Source organism: Polyodon spathula, unplaced genomic scaffold, assembly GCF_017654505.1.
Source record: "Polyodon spathula isolate WHYD16114869_AA unplaced genomic scaffold, ASM1765450v1 scaffolds_1712, whole genome shotgun sequence".
NCBI classification, from domain to species: Eukaryota; Metazoa; Chordata; class Actinopteri; order Acipenseriformes; family Polyodontidae; genus Polyodon; species Polyodon spathula.
This window is the reverse complement of record NW_024473188.1, coordinates 3471-25000: the sequence shown is the minus strand read 5'-3', so window position 1 is coordinate 25000 and position 21530 is coordinate 3471. Positions and strand designations below refer to the sequence as shown.

At 41.5% G+C, this 21530-nt stretch overlaps 1 protein-coding gene across 1 annotated transcript; it reads left to right on the top strand.

Annotated features, from left to right (window-relative positions):
• The first annotated feature begins 2682 nt into the window (after positions 1–2682).
• On the top strand, positions 2683–18859 carry LOC121310081 (neurexin-2-beta-like). The gene is made up of 4 exons (XM_041243318.1): positions 2683–2755; positions 3582–3671; positions 11938–12284; positions 18580–18859. Exons 1-4 carry the CDS (start codon positions 2683–2685, stop codon positions 18763–18765), a joined length of 696 nt encoding a protein of 231 aa, XP_041099252.1. The 3' UTR covers positions 18766–18859.
• Positions 18860–21530: the final 2671 nt, after the last annotated feature.

Sequence of the window (21530 nt, the reverse complement as noted above, 5' to 3'; positions counted from 1 at the left end):
CTTTGAAGTGAAAATCACTGCAGATCCATTGCTTCTCAAGCGCAGGCACCAGCCTCATGCACAAGCATTGTGGAGAGGATATGGAATAGGTTATCAAGCAAGGATGGAAAGAAGACTCCCATTGCATAATCTTAGTCTGTCTGTGTTTCTGTCTCCGTGTGTGTGTCATCTGTCTCTCAAACATACAATGTGTGTGTGTTTGTATGTGTTTGCATGCGTGTCTGTACACAACATGTGCACAGACACACTCAGCCACACAGAGACAGAGAGAGACACATACACACACACAAACATACACAAACATACGCACAGACACACGCAGACACACAGAGACAGAGAGAGACACATACACACACACAAACATACACAAACATACGCACAGACACACACAGACACACACACACACAGACACAGACACACACACATACACACACACACAGACACACACACAAACACACACACACACACACACACACACAGACACACAGACACAGAGAGAGACACATACACACACACACACATACACAGAACATAGAGACACACACACACACAACACACAAACACAGACACACACACACACACACATACACACACACACACACAGACACACACAGACACACACACACACACACACACACAAACACACACACACACACACACACAGACAGACAGACACACACACACACACACACACACACACACACACACACACACACACACACATACAGACATAAAGACATGACAGGGGTAGAAATATGACTCCCGTTGCATTGCAGTTTGAATCAGTCTGGGTTTGCCTGTGTGTTTAATAAGACAGACCTGAGCTTGTTACCTATACACTGGGGCAAATCAGGCTCATAGTAAAACCTGGAGCTGGTGAAACTGTTGTGCAATAGGAGTCTTAGTCCCCCTGCCTAGCCATGTCGTTGAATCATTGGGATCTTTTAAGACCTGACTCTTCAGGATTCCACAGGGAGGTTAGATTGAAGAGGCAGGATCGTGTAAGAGTGTTTCATTGCGCTACAGTGCCCCCTACTGGCTTGGCGGTTTTACTTTCAGTTCTCCGGAGCTGTTGCGGGTTAAGTATTTGAGCGCAAAAAATCAAATGATTTGATAAAACTTAAATAAGATCGAGCAAGTCTTTAGAGGACACTAATGCTTTGGAAAAAGCAGTTTATCCAGTAGCTAGTGCATAAGTACCTGTAAAAAAGTGAGCATTTTCACTTGAGTGCAGCGCACAGTTCAACGCACACTCCCCGCTGTATTATGACATGATCAACGGGAAGAGCCCTGAAGCGGTGTTCTTGCACTCAAAGAAGGTTTGCAGCAGATGTTTTGACAATAAGTTAATGGTGCTGTTTATTGACCTTCTGTGAGTGATTTGGAGGGCTCCAGATTGCTTTGTAAACCAAAACAGGCAAAGCGCTATTGTTTTTTAGCGGCGTTTGAGTATTGTTTTCGTCACAGGAGGCAGCTTCAACAGTGAACTGCTCATTCTGCATGGCCTGAAAATATGGAGACACCTCTGCTGGCTCCAGGCATTCAACTTTCTCATTTCTGTATAACAAAACCGACAGTCCATTTGACCCAGCAGCACTCATCCTAGTAACTGGTTGATCTCAAAACGTTGAAGGATCCCAGTGGTAGCCCATTCCATGCCCTCACCACTCTCTGTGTGAAGGAAGCATCTCCTTCCCTCTGTCCTCATTCTGTCTCCACTTGCAACTGTGTCCTTTGGACTTGTGTTCTATCCTTTTGAAGATTCTGAAGACTTCAATCAAGTCCCTGATTTTTGTTTTGTTCTAGGCTAGATTCAGTTCCCTCAGTCTTCGTCTGCCTGCTCTTCGCCTGGGTTCTCCCCAGGGCCACAAAGTCCTTTTTTTATTACGGAGGCCTGAGATGAAACACAGTAAGCACGCTCTCTCCAGTGCGCTATGCAGCCTCATCAAAAACTCCTTTGATTTGCACTCTTTTGACAGTGCATCGAAACTCAATCTAGGCTGATTGAAGATGTTTATTTTGAGTTGATGTATTCTCCCAGCTAGACTATTATTTAGTCATTTAGCAGACGCTATTATCCAAAGCGACTTACAGAGACTAGGAGGTGAACCACAATTGCTGCTGCACTTATAATAGGACTTCGGTTTAACGTCTCATCCAAGGGACATAAATGATGTATTCTCCCATTTAGATGTGCAGCGATGTTAGCTTGTGTTGTTTTCTTCAATTGCTAGTGTTTTCAGGCAAACAGATTAGGCTGCCAGTCATTGTTAGGGTCGCTGTGTTAACAAGATTCCAATCTAATTAAGAAAGACAAGTGTGGATTGAGGCCACCGGTCGAAGCAATGGTTTGATGGAAGCCAGAAATCTGGAGACCATTAATATTCAGCTCTTAATGCAAACATACATGCCATGGAGAGATGCTGTTTAATGAAGGGAACCACAATGTATAAATACGATCTTGTGTAGTAATGGAGCGATCTGTGTATTTAGCTAAACACATCAAATGCAGCACTGTAGATTTCAAGATTGAGACATCATTAAAGTAAATGAAAAATGTCTCAAAGTACAGCATGGTACAAACATTCCTCGTTAAGTATTTACATGCTATTAGCACGATAACGGGATTATCACAGATTGTGTGGGCTGCAGCTTTTCAACCAGACCCATTGAGACAGATCAATGGGGCTGACAGATCTGGGGGAAAAAAAATGGCAGTTCAGTCCTGGCACACAGGATTCCCCAGACAAGCTCGGTAAAAAGTTCATGGTCCTCAGCATCAGAGGAACAGAACCACATAATTTCAAAGACCACAAAACAGTAAGGGGGAGAAAAAAATCAATTAAGATGACATTCGAAGCTAATTTAAATGACGCATAAAGAGCTGAAGTCTAGATTGTCTGTCTTTGCTTGGCTGCCTTCTTGTGTCAGATTTTCATGGATATGTGAGCATAGCATCTGCTCACAGAACTCTGCATTGCCTAAAAAACAGTCCTTTTTCTTCATTTTTATTATTAGACGCATTTTTATAAAAATTGTATTTGGGCTCATTAAAATTATTGGGGTAATCTTGTCAAAATGGTGTTTGGGTTCAATCAGAGCCTAAATAAAACTACAATTCCCAGAATGCACTTCCTTCAATTGTGATGTCATCAATGCCAGAATATGTCTTCCAAGTAACGTGTTATATATGATGTTGAAATGCTTAAAACTGTTTTTGTTGGCAAATGTTTATAAACTGTTTTTTCATCTAGGTTTCCCAATACTGGGTTCATTATTATAGTCCCTGTTGCTCACATAAATTTATATTTTGAAGAAATAATAATAAAACATAATTTTTTAAAAAATATATATATATGTTATAGTAAATATGATACATTTGACATTTTTTTAATTATTCATAAATACTTTTAAAATTAAAACACTAAAAACTTTGGTAACTAGCTTGTTGTTAACTTCTAAACATACAAAAAAAACAGATCTTTAGCTAAACATGATTCTCAACGTTGACCTTTTGACCTTTTACCCTGTAACCTTTCCTGATGTTAATCTCTGAAACTGTTTTTCTAAACTTTTTAAAGGAAACTTTGATAGCGAGCGGCTGGCTATTGCTAGACAAAGAATTCCATACAGACTTGGTCGGGTAGTTGATGAATGGCTACTCGACAAAGGTAATAAACAAAATAATTAATTAATTAACCAGTTAATTAATTTTAAATTCTCTTTAAAAAGGTGCCTCATCCCTAATCTAGCAAGAAGCTGGGGCCCAAGTCCACCCCCCCCACCCCCCCTCTCTTAAATAATGATAAGGTTAGTCCTCTGTGTCTAAGTGTAAAACCACAGAATGACTTCAGACAATTCGATATTGTAAGACAAACTTTTTTTGTCTGTCTTTGCCTTTTAGCAAGTGCAAGAATTTTAATTAAACCCTCACACGCTCCCAAAATATAGGCCCATCCTGTTAATGTCTGATTAATAACAGGAATGATAATATCATTTGGTTTTATCCAGTTAAAATCACTCACATTTTTCTACTGATTTTAGCATTGCTGAAATAAAAGCAGTAAGTTGCCAAACTCAAATTTTCCAACAAATGAAATAGTATAGCATACCCTGGTGTATTTCCAGCTTTAATTATTGCAATGTGATTTACATGTACATTAAACTGTCTATGGCAAACATATTAATGAACAGTATTGTGATCAGTAAGATAGCTAGTACTGTTTTTCAATAGCAAAACATATTTGTTCTATCAATATTTTTTTAATGCTGATTTTCACACCCTTTTGTCAAATCAGCTTTACCATTTTTGGTCAGTCCGTTTTGAAGTGATCTTTTAGAAGGGTTGAAATCTTGTTGTAGGCAATAGAAGGATCACGAACATCTACCTTTAATATTAGTTTTAAAAATAACTTTATTGAATTGGTAAAAGAAGATCGCAAACAGATATAGGGAGCTGTCCAGTGCTGAGGTGCTGAAATCGCCCATTCTCCAGTGTTTGAAAAGACCTCCCCCTTTTGAACATTAACTTGATTCTTAACAGCCTGTATGGTCATTATATAAGAAAATATGGACAAGCCAGACCAACAACTGTCTTTTTGATCAAATTGATCAGCACACGATTGCCCCCAATTAGTTTGCCAATTGCATTTCTTATGCATTCAAAAACGTACCAAGAGGGGGAAAATTAAACTGGTCAAGCTTCTGCTAGTTGCTGGTATGCTGCACTTTTTCTTTTAGCTCTAAACATCATAAATAACCTTAACATAATCTCTCAATAACTTCCTTTAACACGGCTGTTCAATAAACTGTTTGTAAATAGAGAATACATTTTTCAAGAAATGTTGTCATGGTTTTGATATTTATATATTTATTTAAACCAACAAAAAAAAAAACCCTCTTTAAAAGTTAAAGGGACTGTTTTTTCTTATCAATTCTTTTTTCTTTTCTTTGAAAGACGGAGATCGAGGTAGTTCCTTTAACCCTTTGAGTACTAAAAGTTCTAGAATGTTGCAATCGTGGTTTTGTTTGGGGTGCTGATGGTGGTTGAAAAGTCTGGTTCCCTTTCTTTCCCTCGGCGGGCGCTGTTGAGTTGGGCTGGAAGCTGTTTGTAGGAAAACTCTAAAATGGTGCTTTGGAACTGAAAGCTAACGAATAAAAGGATCTCTTTCTAATTTGATAACTTCAATTTATTATTTTGTTTTCAACAAATAATGAAAAAAACATTTTTGGCCTTGTCTTTTGAATACTCACATGTTCATTGTTTTGTTAAAAAAAAATATAGATAGATAGATAGATAGATAGATAGATAGATAGATAGATAGATAGATAGATAGATAGATAGATAGATAGATAGATAGATAGATAGATAGATAGATAGATAGATAGATAGATAATTTGAATGGAGTAATGAAGGCTGTTATGGCACTAAAAGGCAGATTCCCATTAAAATGTGTAATAATTTATATTGTCCCAACAGAACCACTCTAGACAAGCTCAAATGAGCTCTAAGGTCAGATTGCAAATACCATAACATAATGGAAGTCCAAAAAGCCATTAAAATGACTCGCTGGTCTGACTTTTTCATTTAATACAATCGGGAGAAACCACAAATGTTAGGCTGGCTTTTTTTTATCATTGCTGAATTATCTATCTATCTATCTATCTATCTATCTATCTATCTATCTATCTATCTATCTATCTATCTATCTATATCTATCTATATATAGATAGATAGATAGATAGATAGATAGATAGATAGATAGAGAGAGAGAGAGAGAGATAGATAGATAGATAGATAGATAGATAGATAGATAGATAGATAGATAGATAGATAGATAGATAGATAGATAGATATTTCTGAACCTGTACACCATTATTAAATCACATTTTTAGACTTGGCGACTTTTTTTAGACAACAATTGGAAAAAAGAAATATCACTTTTTTGGAAGGCATTTTAATAGGTTTCGATTTACCAGTTCCAAGCACACCAGATCAGACCAACACAAAACACTGGACCCTAGTGCTTTCTGATGGTTTGGATTCTGCCCACATTGGGCTTAAGAGGGGAGGGAGGATTGTTTCGAGGGGGGGGGGGGCATTTTTGGACTCAAAGGGTTAAAGTATTAACTTAATGCTTTAAAAAAAAACTTAAGCAGAGTTTAACCACCTAACAGCAAACTGAAACAAACTCGATTCATAACGAGGGATAAAACACTAAATTCTCAAATACTAAATTCAGTGGGTGCTTCTATATTCAAGGGCTGCTAGATTTAGTGAATGTTCAGCTTGTCTATTCACCCCCTCCCCAGTTCAAATCTGACTTTTTGTTTTTCAGTGGTATTTAGGTTACAGTTTAATTGATTAGTTTTATAGCTGTAGTCCACAAATACAAAAAATTCAATTCAGCCAAACTGTCAATAGCATAGCAGGCTAAGACTTTACCCTTCCACAAATTTACTAGGATTATTCAGTATTCAAAAACAGCACTCATGTGCCATAATTGTAGACTTTGGCTCCAAACTAAGGGATCTGTCCATTCTTGTGGTGCTGAACTAGGACACACATACAACACTGATGTATCATTTTTACATCAGTCCCATGTGTTTTGATGCAGTTTTATTCATTCATTCTCATCCAGTTATGTAGATTTCCAAAACTGACCCACAATCTCACAAACCTGATTCATTTTTATACTTATATTCAACGATCCATATCTGCAAGTCCTTTGTTTGAGGGGAAAAATCCACAAGCAAGTTGGGAGTGCCTAACTGACCTTGGCTGTTTGTGATTTAACATGAGATATGACAGGTATCCCAACTAATGTATTGTAACTAATGTAAGAGTGAAAGACGATATTTCTATATTTGCTAACTTCTTACTTGAATGATATTTGCAGTCATTCTGAATGTTTCTGGGTTATGTTGCTTCAATATTATGTTCTCTAAATCAGTCTTTGAGCTTGCCTGGAGAATCATAAATACTTGGACTGGGTGGAGAAAAGTTACATGATTTGGAAAGAGGAAAGCTTTTCCGCCCTGGAACTTAGGATTCTCCAGACAGATAAAGGCAGAGGAATTAAATATTGGTACAACAGGACCACCCAAGAATTATTGAAAACACCAAGTAAGAGAAATGAAACATGGAATTACATTAAAACATTACTCTTTGTTATTAGTGGTATACCTATATTGGTATATTCCCTTATGGAATTAGGAAGGGGGGTGATAGGGATTTCAAAGTGTAGGAATGTTTGAGAATGTCATGTCAGATTGGCATGGGTTGTAGGTAGGGGGGATTCTAAAGAGCGAGGGGTTCAAAACTCATGTTGCTCATTAAATCTCAGCCCCAATTCTGCACCCCGTTTAACGAGATAAATAACAATTAGCACTTAAATGAGGTTGATGATGACAAATTGTTTTTAGAAAAATCAACAAAAACAAAAATACACCCAACTTGGGTGATGGGGGAGGGAGGGGGCGGGGATGAGGGGATTATAATACAAAAAAAAAACAAATGAATAAATAGCTTAATAAATGCTAACTATCTTTATAACAAACAAAAAGAAAAACTAAAAACTCAGAGGGTTAAAAACTCAGGACTCTAAAACATACCGACAGCAAAAAGGTCTAAATCTGTTCTCTTTTCTTAACTTTGAAGATTACTGATCAATTGGGAAGGCTCAAATGTCCCTTTAACATTTATTGCTTCCGTGGTGAACCTGTGTGTCTTCTTCCTCCCAGGAAACCAAATATCAAGCATGCTTGCCTGCAGTAGACTTTGAATAAAGCAAGCCGTAACTGCTCCTTCTTGCTTGTGATTGGCTTAGAGGGATCTCGTTATTTTTAATTATTAAAGGCTGTCTGTATTACTCCAGAAAAACCTGATAGCTTTTTATATAAGAGCGTTGCTTCTTTGTATGTTAAGAATATTGAATCAGACCTATAGATGTGGCCTATATATAACAAAAAATTGCCCCTTTCTAAGAGTGCCTCCCCCTTTCTAAGAGTGGCTACAATTTGCCCCATAATGCCATTCCGCTAGCACTGTCATTCTTGTTATAATAAGATGGTATTCCCGTAACTAAGGACCCAGACCATAAAACTATAAAGGGTTAACTGTGGCCATAGCTGTAGATGCAATTCCGATTTTCAAGTTTTACAGTACAGATAGATAACGTTACTCCTTGGGAATACACCTGGCTACATTGAATTAAAATGATGCAATAAGTAGCTTTATCAAAATGTATTTTGTTACATGTCTGCACTGATGTTGGCTTGTTGTGTTTTTAACCCTTTGCTCAGAACCTTTATTATGTTGTTTTCTCAAAACCAACTGGGGGTGTAATGCTGGTTTTCTAACAGCTGTTGAATAGCTCTGTTCTGATTTTGAAAACAGCCTTATAAATAAAAACAGATGGCTTGTATCGTTTTCCATGATTGTAAGATCCTTCTGTATTGCAGGATATGATGTTTCTAATGAGTTATGATGCTTACAGTGGTTACGCTATGAGTTATGCTGGGTACAATGGCATTACAGTATTGTTAACAAGCGTATTCTTTGCAAATTAAAAAAAAATGGAAATGTCAGAGCAGACTGATTTCCTAACTGGCTTTAAAGGGATTTGAAACTTAATGCGCTATCCAAGCTAAGGAAAGTCACAGCAAATTAAACGGGTGTCAGTCATACCTGACACTTTCCTATTGTTGGCTTTGGATCCCAGTATCTCTGCCTCACTCAATCACAGCTCAGCTCAGCTGCTCAGAAACGACTCATAGACTGAAAGCGAAACAGCATGCCCTGTTGTATAATAAACAGGTTTCACTGTCTTCCAATGAAAAACCAGTCAGATATATTCTCTAAAAGGTGAGTTATTTTGTGAGCCCCTGAAAAAGAAGCACCCATTATACAAAGATTTACAGTGCTGTAAAGGAAACCGCTCACATTCCACATAGAACACGGAGCTGTCCATGTATGTGGTGCTGAAACAGTGGAGCTGTCCATCGCTGTGGTGCTGAAACACATTTCTTTGGTTGCACACGTTAAAGTGTGAGGCAGCTAAGAATGGGGTGCTTACCAGTCATCAAGGCACTAGAGAGTGTGTTAGCGTTCAATGAGGAGACAGCAGCGAAGTGAGAATTGTAGCGACTGCTTAATGTTTAATGATTGAGCGAGTACTCCCCCAACAATGTCACACTCGCTCTCCTATTCCCTGTAAATCCCAGCCCGGGCAGCCTTTTGTTTATCTGATCTGAGCTTCAAAGGTGTGACAGATAGATGCATTAATAGCCCAGATGGGAGACCGCGTCGCTGTTGATTGTTCAGCTTATTCCTCATTTCAGGGCCGTCAGTGAGTAGGCATCTTTGTCCCTCAGCAAGAAGGAGCTGCATATAAAATGTGAGCAGTAGCTGCTATTATTGTATCACATCTCCAGCTCTGGGGGATGCAGTGTTTATGAAAAAGATTTTCTTAGGTCACCAAAATCCAACTTAAGTAAGTGATAACCAATGTTTCTTGAGCCAAATCTAGTTCACTGAGCTCCCCATTATGGCTCTTTTGCATTAGGAAGTATCTTAATGGATCTGAAAAGACTACAAGGGCAATTTGAAGCAGGTGCAGTCAATTGAAATAATACGATTATATGTAAAGGGATTTGTAGCAAACCAACCGGTTCCATATATGTATGTTATGCATTTAGGTCACATGTCTAGCTTTGAAAGAACGTTGGAATCTAAAAATAATCATCAAACAATAGAATCGAACCCTTATTTATAAAGGACAATATAAGATGGGAAAGGGGTCAAATATTTACTATGAAAGTCGTTTCACCTTTGCTAGAAGTGCCATAGCGTCCTATTTTCTTCCATGTGTGTTACATCTTGTGTTGTTTAAAGACATGAAGACCCAACTTGAAAAGGTTCTGAGATCAATCAGCTACTTGGGCAAAAACGTGTGCCTAGCTATAATTGAACACACATGGGAAAAATAAGCATGTTGTAATGGACAAGTTCATTTCCATTAAAGGTGAAACAACTTTCATAGTAAATATTTTGTTTTTTGGATGTGGGCAAAAACTCCTTTAGGTTAAAACCGTGATCTGCGTGCTAAATGTTTTTTTTTTGTTTTTTTTAGATGCAGTCAGAATTGTTGAGATACGATATATTATCGCTGATGTCAATTAAACACAGACAGAATTAATATATCACTTAAATCTTGTATATTTGTGATTGAAAAAATGAAGGCATTTTTCCCCCTTTCAACTTAAATCGCTTTCTTGAAAAAAAAAATTGAGAGAGAAAAAAGATATTTAAAACAAATTAAAAGAACGATTGAAGCCGCTAGCAACATTTCTTCCTCTATCCTCTCTTTAGAATTAATTTGTATTCAGTTTCTCCTACCCTGACTGAGAGACTACGCCAGTATGAGGTAATTAGTTTGCAAAGATGTAAAGAACTAGTTTTAAATTTTTACATTTGTATTATCAAAGTAAATTAAGCACACGTTCAAACTGTCTGTCTGTTGACACTGCAGTCTAGTTCAATTTGATGTTTCTTTGAGTAGCTTAGTTAGAGTAGGAGAGTGTATAATCTACTACACCCATCAAAAAGATGATATTTAATGAAAGTATAAGAAAATCATGTTATAGATTATAAGCTTTAAATACTATTACGTGTTAAGTACATTGTAACTATGCTTAACAACATTGTAATTATGTGTAAATGTATTTACTATATAACTACTATGTAAATACACAGTAATTAGAGACACTATGTAAAGTGTTACCAGTTATGGATGTAAATGACCTAGGAACAGCATTAACTGACATGTTACCACAATGTGATAGGACATGTAATTACACAGTTATTACACCAGTAGATACAATGGTAGTTATTAGCTTGTTATTAGGCATGGCACATAATCTGAAGGGCTACGATGACGCTGAACGTCTTTGAAATCAGAATGGAGACCTCTTGTTCAGTAGCCGTTAGAAAACCAGTTTTAAAACTTCAGCGTTTCATTCCAGTTGGGAATTCTGAATGTGGGAATTGCAGGTAAGACTGTATTCCGAAACGGTGATATTATGGCTCTGGAATTGTACCTGACCCTCCATCCAGGATTAGGATGGGGGTCGTGGGAATTGTATTCTTCGTTTTATCTTTAAAAACAAAAATCAGACCCATGCAAAAAGAGCTTGGGCTGTTTGTTTTACAGCAGTTCGAAAGGAGTGCTTTCCATATTTTTTGTACTTTGTTAATGTTATTACTGGTCCCCCTTTTGTTACAATCTTCAGTCATCTGTTTCTATCAATTGGCAATACGCAAATATTTCAAAATACAACGTTCTAGATCAGGGGTGGACAAAGTTCCACTCCTGGTCTTTGTTCCAACCCTGTTCTAAACCTCCATCCTGAAGTATTTAAGGATCTAATTTTACCTGTTAAACCTGGAGCGGAATAGCCCTCCAGGACTGTAATTGATTGGACACACCTGCTCTGGATAAACGGCTGCATTTCTACATAATTCTATTGACACAATTTGATTGCCACTAAAGCACTGGAGTTTGAACTGCGACACATGCAGTGATAAGGAAGCAGGATGCATCTGGAAGTGTGGAGGCAATGTGCTTGAAACATATGCCTTGAATTCAAAGATATAACAACCTTTTCAACGTAAGAAAAGGGGAGGCAGTGATCTTGCTACTGCTAGTAAGGTAACAAATTGATTTTAAAGCCATGATTATCTTTATCTGATAATAATGCTAATAAGAGGTAAGAAAATTGTTTTTTTTTTTAACTGGCTTAAAATCAATTCCATTGCCAGTGCGATTCTAACGCGCCTCTTTCCCCCTTGCTCTCTCTCTCTCTCTCTCTCTCTCTCTCTCTCTCTCTCTCTCTCTCTCTCTCTCTCTCTCTCTCTCTCTCTCTCTCTCTCTCTAGGACGGCAGCTGACCATCTTTAACAGCCAGGCTGCGATTAACATTGGGGGTCGGGACAGGGGCCGTCCCTTCCAGGGTCAGATCTCGGGGCTGTACTACAATGGCCTGCAGGTCCTCAAGCTGGCCGCGGAGGGGGACCCCAATGTGCGGGCCGAGGGGAACCTGCGGCTGGTCGGGGAGGTGCCCTCGGTCCTGACCACCGACACCACGTCCACCACCCCACTAGCTGACATGTCCACCACAATCATGGAGACCACAACGACCATGGCCACGACCACCACTAGGAGGCAGCGTTCGCCCACCATGAGGGACAGCATCGCTCAGGTGAGCAGGGATAGTCTGGATCAGGTGAGAGCAACCGGGGGACGGGAAGGGAGGGGTGCATGTTGCCTGGGGACTGGGAAGGGAAGGGGTGCACATTGCCCAACTCTCGTGATCCATTCCAACCTATGTATCCCAACAAGTGATTGAACTCATTTAGACCTTGAGTTGGATCTGGTGCACCAGTGGTTTGGAGTAGGGGAGTGGGATATAGAGAGTGCATGATATAGGAGACAGCAACCAGAGGGGGAGTGGGGTGTGGAAGGGAATGTGATACAGGGAGGGGAGTTGGGAGTAAGGGAGCAGGACTGGAAATTCCCACAAGCCCTACTGCTCCCAGCCCTGGGTTCCAGAACTCGTTTTAGCATATTGCACCGTGGTAAATCTGCTCTGAATGAACTAGTCACAATTCTCATCACAGCATGATTAAGTCACGCTAGATCTATAGGCTTGCTAGTAGGACGAGTTCATGCAGATATAAAGGAGGAGAAATTTATGAACACCAAGCTGCTGATTATTTGAATAATGTAATTGAGGGTAGTTCTGAACGCCAGGACTGGTGCAGGGCTAATGCTGGACGGGAGAGTGGGGCATTGGGAGGGGAGGGAGTGGGCGCATGGTAAATGAGGGATCATTGTTTAATTTGCTATCGCTAAGCCTGTATTGTTTAATATGTAGTTCCCCATGGAAATTCACATTTCAGAAACAATAGTGTAAATCACTTCAAATAAATACAGCAAACATTTGCCTTATTGACTGTCACTCTGCGTTTAGGAACCTGGCAGCCGGTTTAGTTTGCTTCCGGTAAATGATTGAACACACACTGTATAGAGCTGCACCATTTCTTCAAACGTCTTCAGTGAAAAAGATCTTTCTGCTATAGATCACTCTATCTGGTACAAGAAGGGGGCACTTCATGTGTCTGGTGTTATTTATTACATTTTATTTATGATCTTTTGTGTTAAGTTTAATAGTGACATATCTTGAAACACCTATTTTACAGCGTAAAATAATATTGTTTTTTACCATGATAAAACCACAGCCCTAGTTACAACAATGCCCCCTGAAATGTATTATGCAATTCCCTGGTGCAATCTGGGGTCAGTAACAAGGCAGCAGATTTTGATAGGATGCTGAATAAAGGCACACTGTTGTGCAGGTTTCAGTGGCAGGCAGGGGGTGTTCAGTTCAGGATTGGGTCCCTATTGATACCTCTCTGATGAAAGTCAACGCTTTCGCCATCGGATCATTTACACTGATTCGCTAACAATGACTTCCATTCATTACAGCCCTCAAATGTGCCTTTTGACACATTTAGGACACACGTGTTTGCATTTTAAAACATCACCTGTTACTACATTAGGTGAAAAGAAAGTTCTCAGTTTTGAAGCCTTATTTTCAGGATAGCTGTTACACTTCTTGGGTCACCCCCTGTCTTTCAGGGTCATGTTACTGGCTGCTAGCATGTCAATCAATCAGGGAAGCAGCTGATTAGTTGAAGACAAGACAGAAGGCGCTGGGGGCAAGTGACTAAGGAGGTGCAACACTACTGAAAAGTATTATTTGCAAAGGTTTTGTGTAGCACCTGATATTTTTCAGTAACATAGATTTCTTGTATAACTGATGATACCTGTGCAGCTTATTGAAGTGCATGGTAGGTAAGATTTATCACAGTTAGGGCTTCTGATTTTCAATGTCTTCTGCCAACTTTTCTCCTGTCCTTTTAAAAATTCAATTGACACCTGTTGAGCCATCCATGTCTCTCAATCACACGCTGAGAGACGTGCTAATCGTAAAATTGATTTCATTTACAGGGTTTTTTCGAGGACACAACTAAAAAGGCTTTTATGCTAAGTCTTACTTTTTCATTCCAAAGCAGAAGCGACTCCTCTTTATTCATGTGGCTGCAGTCACGCAGAACAGCTGTAATAAAGTGTGTGCTGCATGAAATACTTTCTTTCTCGTTCTAGCCTGAGTAAAGATTAGTCGCTCGTTAACAAGTTGTGATCTCGTTTGTACTCTCTGCTTGCGAATCCGAAATTAGGGCTTGGCCAATTTAAAAGCAAGTTTAGTTTCACAGACAAAAGAACGTAAATTAAATCAATGATACTATTAACACGTTTCTCAATTGTGATTGAGATGCAGGGCTTAAAAGGTATCAGTTGAATTCTTAAAGGAGACTAGAAAAGTCACAAGCCCTAATTATAGTACTGACTATAATGAGAAATAAGGCTCGTTTAGGTGTTCTGCAGTGATAATTACAAGTAGTCGTGGGTGTTCTGTACATAAGTAGCACAGGAACTGCGTGGAAATTTAATTAGCATCGCTATTTTTGTGGGGTGGAATAAGTGTGTGGGTGTCTGTTTGTTCCAATTATAAGAGGTGTCAGGATTATTCCCTGAACTGTGCTTGACACCATATTCAATAAAGGCTTTCCTAAGTTTTAAACAGCTGCCCCCTGAGTTTTGTAGACCATATTGTCGTTTTTCTGCTCATTGATGACCCTGGAGAGTACAGTAGAAGAGTCTTGTATTTATATTTATTTACATGGAAGAGGAGGTGAGGTAGGGACAGAGCATTTCAGACTCCATGCCTCAAGCCTGCCCTGGACTGGAGGGAGCAGCCTTTCTCTTAGGGGGGTGAGGGAGCAGTTCAGTCTTTCTTATTTTTGCGATGAGGTGCACGAAACAGGGTTTAAAATGTACTGGCAAATAAATCATTTCCGTATGCATCGGATCTGCGAGGGAGGATTGATAACATCACAAATAACTTCAAATAAAGTAACAGTAAAACAGATCAAATTCGCCTCAGAGTGTGCATCTTTCATATGGGAAAATGTGAGATCTACAAAGTCAACAGTAGGTGAGATTAAAACTGCTTTGTCAGCCCCCCATGTACTTTAATTAATGGTGCTTAAAACGCTGCTGTAAAAAGCTGTAAGAACCTATGGCATGCCATCTGGTCCAAATCAAATATCCTGCAAGCAGTTCACAATTGAACACAGTGCTACAAAATAAAAAGATCTATATCTTTTTTATTCAGAGTGTTGTAAAAACCGAGCCCTCCCAGGAGATGAGCAACCCACGCAGTGACTGACTTTAAATCATTTTCATCAACTGCATGCTAAAAAATACACACCCTTCCACCCCCAGACACATCCACCAATTCTGAATCCTGTTTGAAGTGTTAACGCGACTCCACCAGTCCCAGCACGGCCCGCTTAGCCCCGCCCCCCTGCCTCCCAATCCACCAATGGGCTGGCAGGATTTAAGCAGCAGGACGTGAAATCTCTGAGTTTGGAATTTGCATAACAATTCGGCTGAAGAACTGGTCGTGGTTTATTAGGCATTGCTCGCTCCCGGTGCTGCGCTATAGGGTGTAGCGGCTTGGCATCAGAGCCATTCGTGTAGGTGCGAATTATTTCCCATCCCTTCTAATTATCAGGGTTTCTTGTGAGCTATCTGCCAGGGGGTGAGGGGGGCACACACACACACTGTACACGACCAAACATCGAGTTCACCCAACCCTTCAGTTTCAAGCACTTTTCAGATTTGTTTTGCAAATCCTATATAGGTTGTCCTTCTTCTTTATTTCCTTCGTTCCTTCCTTTTATTCTGTCTCTCCCTTTTTTCCGTCTTTCTTAAAGAACAAGCAGCTTCAAGATAAATGGTCATGCTGTTTTAATGTCCCCTCCCTGTTTGTAGCTAGCAGTATTTCCATAAATCTCCACCCACTGTCCTGTTTCAGTCACTACATCATGCCTGTTTGTAGTGTGATGATCCTTGATGTCATCCTGAGTGATACTGCTTACTCAAATGCTGTGTTTTTACATTAGGGTTTCCTTTGAGGCGCTGGTCATGTTATCCCATTCAGGTTATTCCACTCATGTTATCCCACTCACTGAAATCCACGTTTGTGGTTCCAGAGTTGTGTCAAGTTGTGATACTGACAGTGCTCGAGAGCTGAGAACAGTCATCTTGGAGAGAGAGAGAGATTTCTGTAAATCCAGATAATGGTCTGAATCATGGGAATTCATTCACGAGGGACGCGTTTTCCTTCAATAGTACATCCTAATTACAAGCTGCATTGCTGGGGCCTGAACCGTGATAAGAGCTGGTCGCTTGACAATCATTCCCTTTTAGAAAGGGGAGGAAATTGGAGCTGAGAGATAGTGAATCTGATCAACGCCTCTGGAAAGAGAAGAGGGAGCCGCATTGTCTAATTAGGCTAATGCTATGCAGATGTAAGGCTTGCATTATTGCATACTTTATCTTCTGTAAATTCTAGCATTGGCTTTTTTAATAGATAATATCTAGTTTGCAATTTAAATGGCATTCTCTCCCTTAAAGGGGTATATAGATGTATTGTGAAACTAAGACTGGAATAGAAAACTTCAGCTTTTGTTAACACTGTGCTAAAGAAGGATTTCAATGGCAGGTCTGTTTAAGTTCAATTTGGCTATGACCGCATGTGCAATTGCGATGTATCCACCAATGTTATAAGTCATATGGTTACATGTATTATTTGTTAACCACTGGACTTCAATAAATAGATAATTGCAAATCGATTTACTTTTAGCTTTACTGTACATTTCCTAGTCTCTAATTCCTAGAGATTAAAGCTGTCTGTCTCTCAGTCTGTCTCAGAAGGTACAGTGCACAACCCCCCCTCCTCTCCTCTGCTCCCCCACCCCGCTCTCTCCTTATCACTCTTCCATACAATCCCCTTTCTCTTCCTCCCACCTCCCCTCTCTTCTCCCCCCCTTGTCACCCATCCTCCTTTCTCCCTCTCCATCCCGTTTCTCTCCATCCTTCTCTCCCTTCTCCTTTATCCCCCGCCCCTTCCTGTTTCATCACTCCCCCTTTCTCACCTTCTCGCCTTTCTATGTTCTCTCTCTCCCTCCTTCTTCCTTTCCTTGACCCTCCCACGTCATCTTCTCTATACAATCGCCACCTATCCCCTTTCCCTACCCTGCCTACCTCCTCCATCTCCCTTCATACCCCAATCCTACCCTTTCCTCCCCCATTCTCCTCTGCCATTCTCCTCCCTTCCTCTCTCCCCCTCTCCCCCTCATCACTAATTTCCTGCCTCCTTCTCCATGTCTCTTGAGAGCCCTTGAAGTGCGCACAAAATCACTGATTGCAATGTCTTACTCACTAAAGAGGGAATCGGGAGAAACCAGAGTCGTGTAGCACTTGTAATGAGCAAGACTTAATTGGAGGACTTGGCAGGTGGATGCCAGCATGTGCCATCTGTGAGAGCACGGTTGATGCCACTGGTGGGTAGGAAACCGTGGCATTCTCATCCACTCAGGTGATATTCTAGTGATGGCCAAGACAAGGAGGAGCACCAGAGACCAGAACCTTCTGTCTGTCTGTTTAGCAGAAAAAGTATAGCCAAAGGGGCTGAGCAAACACATTGGCACCATAGCACTCCATAGCCAGGTCATCATGTGCAGCAGTGTACAGCTGCCTCTATTCAAATTCTAGGAGATGTGTTGTTTTGTTCATTGTGACTGCTTTTATGTAAAACACTGTGTGGTTTCCAGACCCCGGTCAACACTAAAGGTATTTCACAGACACTCTACACTAATCCCAATGTTCAAATAGAAACTATTTGACAGTATTGAGACCGTAGGCATCAGAAATAGTATCACGATTGATAAATTGCACAAGTAAAAAAACTTTTATAATCAGTTCTGCCGGGCTCTGCTTTCTCGTCTCTGCTTGAGATCGCCCATAATGCATTGCGCGCCAACGCTGCCTCAGTTGACTTCTGCTGGGCTCTATTAGACTGCTGTGCTGACTAACGATTTATACAAATACATTATTGAGAAATAAAGTTTTAGCACTATTGTAAAAATAAGTTGGACATGCCCCCCCCCCCCAGGGTGTACCACAGGGATCGTTCGTAAACTTTGTTATGTTCTTCTATGCATGTATCAACTGTGGGACTGTGTGGCAAGGGCTTGACTTGGGGGACAAAATGTTAAGGAGGCTTGGTGGTCCAGTGGCTAAAGAAAAGGGCTTGATGCCAGGAGGTTCAAATCCCGGCACAGCCTCCGACTCACTGTGTGTGACCCTGATTGAGTCACTGAACCTCCTTGTGCTCCGTCCTTCGGATGAGATTAGTGTAAGTGATTCTGCAGCAGCAGTTGATGTACAGGTCACCCCCTTGTCTTTGTAAGTCACTTTGGATACAAGTGTCTGCTAAATGACTAACTACTAATAATAATAATAATTGTGTGCACTGCTCTGCACTTATCTTTCTGGCCCCTCCGTTCTTGAGATTGTAACAATGCCCTCCTTCTTTACTGTTCCAGAACACCGATGACCTGCTTGTTGCCTCGGCAGAATGCCCCAGCGATGATGAAGATTTAGAGGAGTGTGAGCCAGGAACTGGTGAGTCCATTTCAGGTGTTCTGTTTCCTTCAAGCCCTTCCTTAACCCTTGCCCCACCTCTTTGTTCCGGATGCAGCAGCGATTGGCGAGGGCAGTCCTGGTTTTGATTAGCCCCGAGTCACTTGACTTTGAATGAAAACGCAGAAACATGTTGCATAATGAATTCCAGCGATTCCAATTCCCCAGGCTGGACCCTCTCCTCCAGGATACAGTAGCTCAGTAACAACCCCTGCTTGGGGAATAGAGGTGCTTGTCCTGATAGCAGCAATAGAAGTCATCTTCTTGCCTTCTGATCAGTAAGTGGGTCGCGCTGGTGAGGCAATAGTAAAATTGGGAGTGATTCAAGCAAAGCTTTCTTTGATGAATTTAACGAAAGCCAATCAAGCTTCTCCTAAACTTAACTTATTACTGGAGCTTCTAGGTCTGTTGGTCTTCAATTGATTCAGAAAAGCTGAAAGAAATCAGTTCGGTGACCAGAGTCTTGCATTCATTGAAGACTCCTAGTCGAAACACTGAAGTGATGATGTCTTTTTTAATCTCTAATTGATAACCTGATGGTCTAAGAGTCAACAGACCACTAGGAAGGTGTTACCAGTTTAACATGAGTCCGATTGCTGATCGTTTCGACGCTCTTGTTATGAAGTCAAGGCAGGCTCCAAGCAATGGCATCTGTCACTGTTGAATTGAGGAAATATAGAGCAGTAAACCTGCTGGAAAGATACATTGAGATGCAAATTCTCTTCTCTAATGGTGTTCCATGCAGGGTGACCATGTTTCACCCGGACGATTTACAAAGGTTCAGGGTGTTGTTTTTTCTTTTAACTCACGGTGCAATGCATTCTGGTACTTGTAGTCCCGTATCTCTCAAGAAAAGATGACAATGCAATGCGTCTGAACTGTCTCAAACTTTTCCAAAAGTGTATGGGTACTGAGGGAATTAGTGGTGTGACTACAAATAGATTTTTAACAGAAAATGTGACTAGACACTTTTAATTTTAGTTCAATGTCAATGAATGCATTTTTTTTAAGGTTGAGTTATACAGAACGTCAGACAGACTTTTCTCTTGTGAGTGAAACTTTTTAATGAACCTCATCTTCCTAGGAGGGGATGTCCAGTCTCCCACAGGGCTGATTAAACTTTGCCCTTGATAATGATCCAATTTAATTACCAACTGGAGCTTGCTTCTTTTAATGAGTCCTAACTGGTGTGGTGAGAATAATTATGAGTTTGATTAAGGGTTAAGTCACTCTCCTCATCTCTTCATTTACTCTCAGCTAAAACTATTATACAAGACCACACTGCTTCCTCCCTCCCAGTCCCTCAGCTCTAACCACTAGACTAGCCCACACTGCTTCCCTCCCTCCCAGTCCCTCCTCAGCTCTAACCACTAAACTAGGCCACACTTCTTCCCTTCCTTCCAGTCCCTCCTCAGCTCCACTAGAGCCACACTGCTTCCCTCCCTCCCAGTCCCTCCTCAGCTCCATTAGAGCCACACTGCTTCCCTCCCTCCCAGTCCCTCCTCAGCTCCACTAGAGCCACACTGCTTCCCTCCCTCCCAGTCCCTCCTCAGCTCCACTAGACTCCCTCCCAGTCCCTCCTCAGCTCCACTAGAGCCACACTGCTTCCCTCCCTCCCAGTCCCTCCTCAGCTCCACTAGAGCCACACTGCTTCCCTCCCTCCCAGTCCCTCCTCAGCTCCACTAGAGCCACACTGCTTCCCTCCCTCCCAGTCCCTCCTCAGCTCCACTAGAGCCACACTGCCTCCCTCCCTCCCAGTCCCTCCTCAGCTCCACTAGAGCCACACTGCTTCCCTCCCTCCCAGTCCCTCCTCAGCTCCACTAGAGCCACACTGCTTCCCTCCCTCCCAGTCCCTCCTCAGCTCCACTAGAGCCACACTGCTTCCCTCCCTCCCAGTCCCTCCTCAGCTCCACTAGAGCCACACTGCTTCCCTCCCTCCCAGTCCCTCCTCAGCTCCACTAGAGCCACACTGCTTCCCTCCCTCCCAGTCCCTCCTCAGCTCCACTAGAGCCACACTGCTTCCCTCCCTCCCAGTCCCTCCTCAGCTCCACTAGAGCCACACTGCTTCCCTCCCTCCCAGTCCCTCCTCAGCTCCACTAGAGCCACACTGCTTCCCTCCCTCCCAGTCCCTCCTCAGCTCCACTAGAGCACACTGCTTCCCTCCCTCCCAGTCCCTCCTCAGCTCCACTAGAGCACACTGCTTCCCTCCCTCCCAGTCCCTCCTCAGCTACACTAGAGCCACACTGCTTCCCTCCCACCCAGTCCCTCCTCAGCTCCACTAGAGCACACTGCTTCCCTCCTTTCCAGTCCCTCCTCAGCTCTAACCACTAAACTAGGTCACACTGCCTCCCTCCTGCATCTCAGAGGTGTCTGCGCTGTACCTGATTACAGCCAATGCCATCGTCCCTCAACTTTCCACATCACAAGCCGACAGCACGTTTCCCTTTCATGCAGTAACGTCCACACCGGTCACAGAAAGAATAAAACCACTTAGAGAACCCAAGCCCTCCCCCAAAAATAATTGAACTTTTTATGCCCATAAAAAAAAAGAAGAACTGGATCCACAGTCCCCGTGGGGATCTAAAGAGGCGGTAATTGTCACATCGCCATTTGGTGCTTGCAGGAAGCAGATATGTTTACTGGGGAGCCCAGAGCAGCTAATTAAGCAGCTTTGTCTTGGCGTTGGCTCTGCTCCAACACAAACAGGGCAAAGAAATACATATCCCCCTTCACAGAAGCCCTGAAGGAGCGTTTTAGTAATGAGAAGCATCTCAGCATATGGCAGTGGCAGTAAATCTGCAAGCGCACAAATATTCGTCTCTTCAGTAACAATGTATTCCATCAGCTGCCCCAG

Coding starts and splice junctions, on each gene's coding strand:
- LOC121310081 (XM_041243318.1), top strand. CDS start 2,683: ATGGGGCTGACAGATCTGGGGGAAAAAAAATGGCAGTTCAGTCCTGGC. Junction 3,672..11,937: donor TGAATGGCTACTCGACAAAG/GTAATAAACAAA, acceptor CTCTCTCTCTAG/GACGGCAGCTGACCATCTTT. Junction 12,285..18,579: donor GCAGGGATAGTCTGGATCAG/GTGAGAGCAACC, acceptor TTACTGTTCCAG/AACACCGATGACCTGCTTGT.